Source organism: Mauremys reevesii, linkage group 1 (assembly GCF_016161935.1).
Source record: "Mauremys reevesii isolate NIE-2019 linkage group 1, ASM1616193v1, whole genome shotgun sequence".
NCBI lineage: Eukaryota > Metazoa > Chordata > Testudines > Geoemydidae > Mauremys > Mauremys reevesii.
Genome location: NC_052623.1, coordinates 353,425,851 through 353,438,155, shown reverse-complemented (window position 1 = coordinate 353,438,155; position 12,305 = coordinate 353,425,851). Strand labels below are relative to the sequence as shown.

At 48.6% G+C, this 12,305-nt stretch overlaps 1 protein-coding gene across 10 annotated transcripts in view; it reads right to left on the bottom strand.

Moving 5' to 3' along the window:
* Positions 1–12,305, bottom strand: part of LOC120395660 (collagen alpha-1(VII) chain-like) — a 128,583-nt gene that overhangs the window by 64,429 nt on the left and 51,849 nt on the right. For all 10 annotated transcript variants that reach the window (XM_039520261.1, XM_039520263.1, XM_039520262.1 and 7 more), the window contains one exon: positions 11,328–11,372. In XM_039520261.1, the coding sequence (XP_039376195.1) occupies positions 11,328–11,372 (45 nt within the window). The remainder of the gene's footprint in view (positions 1–11,327; positions 11,373–12,305) is intronic.

Genomic DNA, 12,305 nt, shown 5'->3' with positions numbered 1-12,305 from the left:
TAATTCATTTCCAAATAAATGGGAGGATAATCAATAGTGCATCTGAGACTAGGGTGTACGATTTCAAAAGGGCTAACTTTACGAAATTAAGGCGACTAGTTAGGGAAGTGGACTGGGCTAACATATTTAGGGATCTAAAGGCAGATGACGCCTAGGGTTACTTCAGGTTGAAGTTGCAGGAGTTGTCAGAGGCATGTATCCCGAGAAGGGGGAAACGGCTCGTAGGTAGCAGTTTTAGACCGAGCTGGATGAGCAAGCGTCTTAGAGGGGTCATTAAGAAAAAACAGAAAGCGTACCAGGAGTGGAAAATGGGAGGGATCAGCAAAGAAACCTACCTTATTGAGGTCAGAGGGTGTAGGGAAGCTGTGAGAAAGGCAAAGCGACGGGTGGAGATGGACCTAGCGAAGGATTAAAACCAATAGCAAACGGTTTTTTAGCCATATAAATAGGAAGAAAACCAAGAAAGAAGAAGTGGGACCGCTTAAAACTTTAAACGGAGTGGAGATTAGGGATAATCTTGGAATGGCACAATATCTGAACGAATATTTTGCCTCGGTCTTTAATGAGGCTAATGAAGGGCTAAGGAATAGTGATAGAGGGACCGATGGGAATGAAGATATGGGGGTAGACATTACGGTATCTGAGGTAGAAGCCAAACTTGAACAGCTTAACGGAAGTAAATCGGGGGGCCCGGATAATCTTCATCCTAGAATATTAAGGGAATTGGCGAGGGATATTGCTAGCCCGTTAGCGATAATCTTTAATAAATCTCTAAATTCGGGGATTGTACCGTCTGACTGGAGATTAGCTAATGTAGTTCCTATATTCAAGAAGGGGAAAAAAAGTGACCCGGGTAACTACAGGCCTGTTAGTTTAACATCTGTAGTATGCAAAGTCATGGAAAAAATCTTAAAAGAGAGTGGTTCCGAGCATGAGGCCGATGGCAACTGGGATAGATTACAGCATGGATTTACGAAGGTAGATCATGCCAAACCAACCTGATCTCCTTCTTTGAGAAAGTAACAGATTTTTTAGACAAGGGAAATGCGGTGGATCTAATATATCTGGATTTCAGTAAGGCGTTTGATACGGTACCGCATGAAGAATTACTGGTTAAATTGGAAAAGATGGGGATCGAAATGAAAATCCAGAGGTGGATAAGGAGCTGGTTAAAGGGGAGACTGCAGAGGGTAGTATTGAAGGGGGAACTGTCCGGTTGGAGGGGGGTTACCAGTGGAGTTCCTCAAGGCTCGGTTTTGGGTCCGATTTTATTCAATCTATTTATTGCTGACCTGGGAACCAAGAGTAGGAGTGGGCTGATAAAGTTTGCGGATGACACCAAGTTGGGAGGTATTGCCAATTCGGAAGAGGATCGGGATATTCTCCAGGGAGATTTGGATGACCTTGTAAACTGGAGTATTAGTAACAGGATGAAATTCAATAGTGAGAAGTGTAAGGTTATGCATTTAGGGATGACTAACAAGAACTTTAGTTATAAGCTGGGGACGCACCAGTTGGAAGTAACGGAGGAGGAGAAGGACCTAGGAGTCCTGGTTGATCGTAGGATGACTATGAGTAGGCAATGTGATGTGGCCGTTAAAAAAGCTAATGCGGTCTTGGGATGCATTAGGCGAGGTATTTCTAGTAGGGATAAGGAGGTGCTAGTCCCGTTATATAAGGCGTTGGTGAGACCTCATTTGGAGTATTGTGTGCAGTTTTGGTCTTCCATGTTTAAGAAGGATGAATTCAAACTGGAACGGGTACAAAGAAGGGCCACTAGAATGATCCGAGGAATGGAAGGCCTGTCGTATGAAAGGAGACTTGAGGAGCTCGGTTTGTTTTCCTTAACCAAAAGAAGGATAAGAGGAGATATGATTACACTCTTTAAATATATCAGAGGGATAAATACCAGGGAAGGAGAGGAATTATTCCAGCTCAGTGCTAATGTGGACACGAGGACAAACGGATATAAATTGTCAGTCAGGAAATTCAGGCTTGAAATTAGACGAAGGTTTCTAACCATCAGGGGAGTGCAATACTGGAACAGCCTACCGAGGGAAACAGTGGGGGCGAAGGACCTCCATGACTTTAAGATTAAGCTAGATAAGTTTATGGAGGAGATGGTATGATAGGATAACGGGCTTAGTCAATAGGTCAATTAAGTGCCACACTGGTAAATAGTACAATGGGTCAATGATATGATATAACCTTTTCCAAGGGTATGGCTGGAGAGTCTTGCCCGCATGCTCGGGGTTCAGCTGACCGCCATATTTGGGGTCGGGAAGGAATTTTCCTCCAGGGAAGATTGGCAATGGCCCTGAAGGTTTTTCGTCTTCCTCCGAAGCATGGGGCAGGGGTCTCTTGCTAAGGAGTGGGTGGATCGGCTATGTGGCCTGCATCTTGCAGGAGGTCAGACTAGATGATCATAATGGTCCCTTCTGATCTTGAATTCTATGATTCTATGATTCTAAGCATCTACATGCCATTGAGGATCTGGGACCTAAGCACCCGGCCCCATGTCACACAAAGCTTGTAGCAAAGCAAGGAATTGGACGTTGGAATCCCAGATGAGCACTGCCGAGCATCCCAACCCCCCGCTGCACTGGGGAACAGGTAAATAAAGACTTGCACTTTTCTGACTTTTCCTTCCTTTGGGGCTGCTGATTCTCAAAGTGGTGCAGAAGAACAACAGCTTCTCCATTTATAACCATCTGTCTACTCCTGGTGGGCGTATTCAATCCTTCCTGGGAACACTGCAGAAGAAGCAGTGTGAGACCCACTCTAGAGTCACCAGTGGCTCCATTCCATCCTTTACACAACCAGGAGGCAGGGTTCCGGGGCTTTCGGCATGCTAGGCTTTGAACTACATCCTGACAAAATCGGCTGCACTAACATAGCATCCAAAGATCTCAAAGCGCTTTCCAAAGCTGGGGAAGGATCATTATCCCCATTTTACAGATGGGTGGGGAAAGGGGGCTCAGACATTTTAAACAAATTCCATAAGGGTACATGGAGGTTACCTACAATGGCATGAAGCCGACCTGCAACCAGTAGCAGCAAATATCTCCAATGGCCAGAGATGGGACATGAAATGGGGATGGCTCTGAGCTACTGCAGAGAATTCCTTCCCAGGTGTCTGGTTGGTGAGTCTTGCCCACATGCTCAGGGTCTAACTGATCGCCAGATTTGGGATCAGGAAGGATTTTTCCTCCAGGTCAGATTGGCAAGGACGGCGGGGGGGAGGGGGGGCGAGGAGGCAGGGCCGGCGCTTCCATTTAGGCGACCAGGGCACCAGGATTTGGGGGGGGGGTGCCATTTTGCCGCCCTCAGCGGCAATTTGGCGGCGGGGGGTCCTTCCACGCTCCGGGTCTTCGGCGGCAATACTGCGGCGGGTCCTTCACTCACTCCGGGACCCGCCGCCGAAGTGCCCCTGTCATGGGATCTCACCCCCACTTTGAGCTTGTGGGTTCAAAGGTGGGGACCCGCAGGTATTCTCCCCCCACCCTAACCCTTAGGGTAGGATTCCTTCTCGCTGCCACCAGTCAGGTTAACGTGTCTGACGCACGGCCGGTCCCCCAAGCTTCCCCTGGGGAACCCAGATTCAAATCCCTTGAATCTCTACACACAGGGAAGCAGCCCACTTCCCCCCTCCCTCTCCTGCTCTCTCTCTGCTTGGAGACAACCCTTGTCTCCACGGAGTGGAGCCTAGCTTCCTTCCCCTGAATCCCCAGGTAAGGAACTTAACCAAGTCCTGAACTTAAAAGAGTTTATTAAAAGAATAAAAGAAAGAAGAGAAAAAATACACAATCTCTATGAATCCAAGATAGACTTTCATAGGGTCTAATCTTATTAATCCCTGGAGAAATTTCTCCCTTTTCCTCAGTACAAACAATACAGGCAAAATTACGAATAATCAATGCAAACACACAGAATTGCAGACACAGGATTCTTATATGCAATTACCCAGTTCTTCTAATACTCACTAGCTTGAATAGAAGAAATTAGTTCAGAAAGATGAGCAGACTTGGTTAAGCATCTGGACTGGTGTAGGTCCAGACGGCTAAGAACTCAGAACAAAGAACACAGAGACCCAAGTTCCCGCTCTCTGGGATTTTCAAATTCTCTTCCCTGATTGGTCCTTTGGTCAGGTGTTTCACCAGGTCTGTGTTAACCCTTTACAGGTAGACCTTAACCCTTAACTAACTACTTATGACACGCCCCCCAAATCACCAACAGTAGGAGCACTGGCGGTGATTTCCTCCTAAACTGCAAAACCAACAGAGTAATAAACACATGCACTATTACATATACTACTAAGCATATAACATGTAAAGAACACTTTTTAGCCACTAGATTCTGGGAAACTGTCACGAGAGAGTGCATCAGCAACTTTGTTGGAAGCTCCTGAAATGTGTTGAACTTCAAAATCAAAGTCTTGGAGAGCTAAACTCCATCTGATAAGTTTTTTGTTGTTTCCCTTGTTAGTATGAAGCCACTTTAGTGCAGCATGATCGGTTTGTAGCTGGAACTGCCGTCCCCAAAGGTATGGGCGTAGCTTTTCCAAGGCATACACAATGGCGTAACACTCTTTTTCACTGACGGACCAGTGGCTTTCCCTCTCAGACAGCTTCTTGCTGAGAAACACGACAGGATGGAAGTTGTGATCCGGTCCTTCCTGCATTAGTACCGCTCCTACCCCACGTTCAGATGCATCAGTGGTAACTAGGAAGGGTTTGTCAAAGTCCGGGGCCCTTAATACAGGGTCAGACATGAGCATCGCCTTAAGCTGGATAAAGGCTTCCTGACACTCATCAGTCCACTTAATTGCATTTGGCCTGGTTTTCCTGGTCAGATCAGTTAGTGGAGCAGCGATTTGGCTGTAGTGTGGTACAAATCGCCTGTAATATCCGGCCAAACCTAAGAAGGATTGGACCTGTTTCTTTGACCTTGGGACAGGCCACTGTTGGATAGCCTCCACCTTGGCCTGTAGGGGGTTGATGGTTCCTTGACCCACCTGGTGTCCTAGGTAAGTCACTCTGTTTTGGCCTATTTGACACTTTTTGGCCTTAACAGTTAGTCCTGCCTGCCTGATGCGCTCAAAAACCATTTTCAAATGTTCTAGGTGTTCAGGCCATGAATCAGAAAAAATGGCCACATCATCGAGGTATGCAACTGCACAGTCTTCCAATCCTGCTAGTAGACCATCCACCAGCCTTTGGAAGGTGGCAGGTGCATTCCGCAGTCCGAATGGAAGCACAGTAAACTCATACACCCCTGCATGGGTGATGAAGGCAGATTTTTCCCTGGCGGGTTCATCTAGTGGTACCTGCCAGTATCCCTTGGTTAAATCAATGGTAGAGATGAACTGGGCACGTCCCAACTTTTCCAATAGCTCATCAGTGCGTGGCATTGGATAGTTGTCTGGACGAGTTACAGCATTGAGCTTACGGTAGTCCACACAAAAGCGTATTTCCCCATCTGGTTTGGGAACCAGAACCACTGGAGATGCCCATGCACTGGTAGAAGGGCAGATGATACCCATCTCCAACATGTTGTCAATCTCCTGTTTAATAGCAACTTTGGCATGAGGTGATACCCTGTAGGGTGGGGTCCTAATTGGGTGAGCATTACCTGTGTCAATGGAGTGGCAGGTTTGCTCAGTCCGTCCTGGGTTGGCTGAGAACAAGGGCGCGAAGTGAGTGCACAGCTCCTTGATCTGTTGCCGCTGCAGACGTTGCAGGGTTGTGGAGAGGGTCACCTCTTCCACACCACCATTTCTTTTACCTTCGTAATAGACACCTTCAGGCCACTCGGTGTCATCTCCTTCCTGAACTGTAAAGTGACAGACCTGTAATTCTCTGGGATGAAAGGGCTTTAGAGAGTTAACATGAAACACTTTAGGCTTTAAAGAGGAATCAGGGAATGTTATGAGGTAGTTAACAGCTCCCAGGCGCTCCTGGACCATGTATGGTCCTTCCCAGGACGCTTCCATCTTATGGGCCTGTTGCGCCTTCAAGACCATGACCTGGTCTCCTACCTTGAAGGACCGCTCCTTGGCATGTCGATCATACCAGACCTTTTGCTCCGCTTGAGCATCTCTTAAGTTCTCTCGAGCAAGGGCCCAAGAGTCTCGGAGGGTGTTTTGAAGGTTGCTTACAAAGTCCAGAATGTTAGTCCCTGGAGGAGGTGTAAACCCCTCCCATTGCTGCTTTACCAGCTGTAATGGCCCCTTAACCTCATGGCCATATACCAGCTCAAATGGTGAGAATCCTAAACTGGGATGTGGAACAGCCCTGTAGGCAAACAGCAACTGTTGTAACACTAGATCCCAATTATTGGAGTGTTCATTGACGAATTTGCGGATCATGGCCCCCAATGTTCCATTAAACCTTTCCACTAGGCCATTAGTTTGGTGGTGGTACGGGGTGGCAACCAAATGATGCACCCCATGAGTTTCCCACAGGTCTCTCATGGTCCCTGATAGGAAATTTGTTCCCGAATCTGTTAGAATCTCAAAGGGCCAACCCACCCTGGTAAAAATGTCAGTTAAGGCCTGGCACACCGTTTGAGCCCTGGTGTTGCCTAGAGCTACTGCTTCCGGCCATCTGGTAGCAAAGTCCACAAAAGTCAGTATGTACTGCTTTCCTCTGGGGGTCTTTTTTGGGAACGGACCCATAATATCCACAGCTACTCGCTGAAATGGGACCTCAATTATGGGAAGTGGCTGGAGAGGGGCCTTGACCTGGTCTTGAGGTTTTCCTACCTTTTGGCATACCTCACAAGACCGGACATACTTGGCAACGTCCTTGCCCATCCCCTCCCAGTCGAAGGACCTTCCCAACCTGTCTTTGCTTCGGTTCACCCCAGCATGGCCACTGGGATGATCATGGGCTAAGCTTAAGAGCTTTTCCCGGTACTTTGTCGGAACTAGCAACCGTTTTTGAGGATGCCAGCCCTCCTGGTGTCCACCATAAAGACTTTCCTTGTATAAAAGTCCTTGGTCCACAACGAACCGGGATCGGTTAGTGGAGCTGAGAGGCGGTGGGTTGCTGCGTGCCTCCGCCCATGCTTTCTTGAGGCTGTCATCGGCTTCCTGCTCTGTCTGGAACTGTTCCCTTGAGGCGGGAGACACCAGTTCCTCTGGAAGTGATGTAGGTGATGAGATTGTTTCTGTTGACTGTGAACCGCTCTCCGCTGGTCCACGAGGTGTTATTTCAGGCTCCGGCTGAGCCTCTAGGGTAGGATTGTCTGCTGGTTTTTCCAGTTCAGGCCCGTTGTCGCCCTCTGGCGGTGGAGTTGTAATAGCTGGCACCGGTGCTGGCGCTGGGTGCCCTTCCAGTTCCGGTTCTGGGACTGGATGAACTATGGCTGCTGTCGGTGTTGACATGGGATCCGGTTCCACCACCTCTGTCTGGGTCTCTGGTAACACAGACGGGGTCTTGGTGGATGGCTCAGGAACAGGGATGGGTGCAGCAGCTCGTCTGGCTTGGCTGCGTGTAACCACTCCCTCTGTTTCTGGCGGCTCAACGTGATGGGCCAAGTGGTTGCCCAGTATCATGGGGACAGAATAATTGTCATAGACAGCAAAGTCCACGTCCCTGACCAGCCCTTGTACTGGACAGGTAAACGCACTGTAGGTAATGTTACAGGTTTTGACATGAAGGCGAACTGTCACTTTGGTTTTCGGGTTGATGAATTTGGGGTCCACGAAGGTTCGGTGGATAGCTGACACATGTGCTGCAGTGTCTCTCCATGCGATAACTTCCTTTCCGTCCACTCTCAAAGTTTCCCTAAAGCATATGGGTATTTGAGAGATATCTAATTCCGGGTTTCCTTGGTGTGCAGGTGCAAGGAGTTGGACCCGGTTCAGGTTCTTTGGGCATTTGGCTTTGATATGCCCCAGTTCATTGCATCCAAAACATCGCCCACTTGATGGGTCACGGGGTTGTGTTGGTTTACTGGAAACTGGTGAGGTAGAAGAAGAGGTAGGGTGTGACTGTGCTTGGGTTGTAGGTGTGGGCTTGATTGGCCCTCGATGGTAAGGTTTAGTCTCGGTGGGTACCTTGTGTGATTCGCTCCCTTTGGCAGTAGCTTTCGTGTTGTCTACCGATGCCATCCATCTGGCTCCAATCTCTCCTGCCTCAGTGAGAGTTTTTGGTTTACCATCTTGGATGTAGCGTCTAATGTTCTCAGGAACACCATCTAGGAACTGCTCCATCATCATCAGGAGGTGTAGGTCGTCTAGCTCCTTAACCTTGGATCCTGATATCCATGAGAAATAGTGTTTTTCCAGGTAAGCAGCGTGCTCTGGAAATGACATCTCTGGTTTCCATTTCTGGGCTCTGAAACGCTGAGGCGTGATCAGGGGTGATGCCCATTCTGAGTCTGGCCTTGGTTAGGAACAGTGGAAAGTCGTCCATCTGGTCTCTAGGCATTTCAGCTGCCACAAGGGATAATTGTCCGCTGAGCTGTGACCTCAGCTCCATCATGTATTGGTCTTTAGGAAGATGGTATCCAATACAGGCCCTCTCAAAGTTTTCTAAAAAGGCCTCAACATCTTCACCTGCCCTGTAGGCGGGAAATTTTCTCCGAAAAGTTTGATCAGTAGGTGGATGGGGTGGTGGATTATGCTGCTTAGCCTGTTCTACTTCCAGAGCCTGCCTCTGGATTTCCAGATCTTTCTCTCTTAATTCCATTTGTCTGATGTGGTCTGCCTCTCTGGCTTTCTGGTCTGCCTCTATGGCTGCCATGGCCATCTGGTGTTCTCTCTCTTTGGCTTCCAGGATTTTTATTTGCAATCGAGCAAGCTCTAGTTGGTCACTTGTTTCCGTCATATCTGTGCCTTGGGGTGCTGGACACCCCCTCCCTGTTTATGATAACTTGAGTAGAGAAAGGGTAATTAATCCTGTGTATAGCAAATTGTGTGTTGCAACTCTCTATTGTTCTGTACTGAGCAATAGGGAAAATCTAAAAAACTCTCTGTCTCTCTGCGAGAAAAGACTAGTGAAAATCTCAGTGGCTTCCTGGCTTCTGCATTTCAAAAGTCACAGGAAAAAAAAAAAACTGGCTTCAGGAGCTTTCTCTCCTCACCAAACCTGTTTTCCCTGTTGGACGGGATGAGCTCGGAGGAGCACTCCCCCCACCCAAGGAATCCTGATCACACAAAGGAGGGACACACCTCCTTGCAACCAGAGCTAAAAACCTCTGTCTTGAGATTCCTTATCTCCCCAGCAAACCTGTGAGGGCACTTCCCCCCACCTAAGGAATGCACACACTTGCTTTTCCTCCAAGGTGCTTTTCTATGCCACCCGAAAGAAACTGCTTTCCTCAAGCTGCCTGTCCAAGCAACCCAAAAGAAAAACTGCTTCTACAAAGCCTGTTGGAAACTCAATTCCCTCCAGCCAACCTGGCTGAAGATTTCTTCTAACAATGGGTTCGAAACTCCGCTGCCACCATGTCATGGGATCTCACCCCCACTTTGAGCTTGTGGGTTCAAAGGTGGGGACCCGCAGGTATTCTCCCCCCACCCTAACCCTTAGGGTAGGATTCCTTCTCGCTGCCACCAGTCAGGTTAACGTGTCTGACGCACGGCCGGTCCCCCAAGCTTCCCCTGGGGAACCCAGATTCAAATCCCTTGAATCTCTACACACAGGGAAGCAGCCCACTTCCCCCCTCCCTCTCCTGCTCTCTCTCTGCTTGGAGACAACCCTTGTCTCCACGGAGTGGAGCCTAGCTTCCTTCCCCTGAATCCCCAGGTAAGGAACTTAACCAAGTCCTGAACTTAAAAGAGTTTATTAAAAGAATAAAAGAAAGAAGAGAAAAAATACACAATCTCTATGAATCCAAGATAGACTTTCATAGGGTCTAATCTTATTAATCCCTGGAGAAATTTCTCCCTTTTCCTCAGTACAAACAATACAGGCAAAATTACGAATAATCAATGCAAACACACAGAATTGCAGACACAGGATTCTTATATGCAATTACCCAGTTCTTCTAATACTCACTAGCTTGAATAGAAGAAATTAGTTCAGAAAGATGAGCAGACTTGGTTAAGCATCTGGACTGGTGTAGGTCCAGACGGCTAAGAACTCAGAACAAAGAACACAGAGACCCAAGTTCCCGCTCTCTGGGATTTTCAAATTCTCTTCCCTGATTGGTCCTTTGGTCAGGTGTTTCACCAGGTCTGTGTTAACCCTTTACAGGTAGACCTTAACCCTTAACTAACTACTTATGACAGCCCCAAAGACCGGGAGCGCGGAAGGACCCTCTCGCTGCCGAATTGCCGCCAACAACCAGGAGCGCGGAAGGACCCCCGCCTAGGGCGCCAAAAACCCTGGTGCCGCTCCTGCGGGGAGGGGGGGAGTTCACCTTCCTCTGCAGCATGGGGCACTTGCAGGTTTAAACTAATGTAAATGGTGGATTCTCTGCAACATAACGTCTTTAAACCATAATTTGAGGACTTCAGAAGCTCAGCCAGAGGTTGGGGGTCTGCTACAGGAGTGGGTGGGCAAGGATCTGTGGCCTGCCACGTGCAGGAGGTCAGACTCAGTGATCAGGATGGTCTCCACTGGCATTAAAGTCTTTGAGGGCACACCAAGTGGAAGAGCAGAGAATGGAACTCAAGTCTCCAGACTCCACCCTGCTGTTTTAACCACTAAATTATTCTGCCTTAATAATGTAAGAGGTGCCCTCACCATGCACTGTGTTTACCGCCAGGCCTTGCAATACAATAATCTCTGGGTTTCCACAACTGTCACTATTTCCCATCAGATTCCATCTACTTCTCCTTTATTCCCCGCTGCGGGTACTTCCTGGAACCTTGTGTTGTTATTGCTGTACCTAGTCAGGGATTTTCGGCCCATAACTCACCCCTCTGGGAACACGGGGCAAGAGCTCGTACGGACTCGGAGCTCCATGAAATCATGCAGAGAAAGGGATGCAGGGGGAACGGAGCTGCATGCTGAATTCAAAAGCCCTTTGTGGATGGGTCACGCTGAATGGGCAAGGAATGCAAGTCAGTTACACTCAGCGTTGTGCCCCATGTTTTCAAACCCACCTATAGGATCTGCCCACCCAACTCCCATTAAAATCAGTGGGAAGTGGGCACCTATCCCTATGTGGCTTTGAAAACCTCATCTCGTCCACCAGCCTTGGGCCTGATGCCACAAAACCATCCTCAGGGGCTGCATCACTCAATAATTGCCCTGTTCTGTTCACTCCTTCTGAAGCGTCTGGCACCGGCCACTGTCAGAAGATGGGATACTGGGCTACAGGGACCACTGGTCTGGCCCTCTAAGGCCGTTCTTTTGTTCTGATTGACTTACCATCATGCCAGTGGGGCCTCGGACTCCTGCAATGCCCTCCTCCCCCTGTTAGCAAAGACAGATTTAGTTTCATTATGGTGTCTACAAACAACAAAGCATGGATAATACACACAAGCCCCATCCTGCGAGCCCTCTGTGCATGGTGCTCCCACTGAAGTCAATGGATGATCTGTGCATAGAGGCCCAGATCCTCAAAGGTATTTAGGAGCCGAACTCCCATTGAAACCACTGGGAATTCAGCGCCTAAATACCTTTGAGGACTTGAGCCAGAGAGCCTGCAGGGTTGGACCCTCTGCCATCGGCCTATTATTTAGTGCTCAGTTCCCCTGTCCTAAGTGGAGAACGGTGACCTGGACAGCTTGAAAGTCACGGTGTGTTCATCACAAAGCTGCGTTTCCGGCTGTCCTGTGCATGTGGCATAGGGAACAGGAGGCAAGACAGTCCCTGCTTGGTGGGGTAGGGAGCAGTGGGTGACCAGCGGAAAAGGATGAGGTAGGGAACGATCTTCTCAGCTCCCAGTGTTTCCAGGAGGGGTCAGATGCTTTTCTATGGAGTTGTTCTGCGACAAGCAAAGGGCCAAGTTCTGTTTGCATGAATGTCAGGGAGACCAAGCACCGTAAATAAGGCAGCCCAGAATCTGGCCTGGAATGCACCTCATTGCTCCGTCCCCTCTACATTTGTTGATAGGAATTGTTTGCCTGTTATCTTCCTATCCCTTTACAAAATGTGTGCATATGTAGCCTTCCCATGAAATGTAACCCATGTGCCTATCCCCATCTATAACACGCCCCATGTCTCTACCCTGCTTAGAACACCTATTACTCATGTATTAACCCTTCGGAAACCTTCATATGAAGTGTAGCCTTGCCGGCTAATTCATCCAGTACATTTTGGCCTTCCAAGCTAGATCCTGGGAGATCTGTCTGACCGCAAGTGCCAGACCTTTATACAGACCTAAGTACGCCCCGGGAGGCCAGG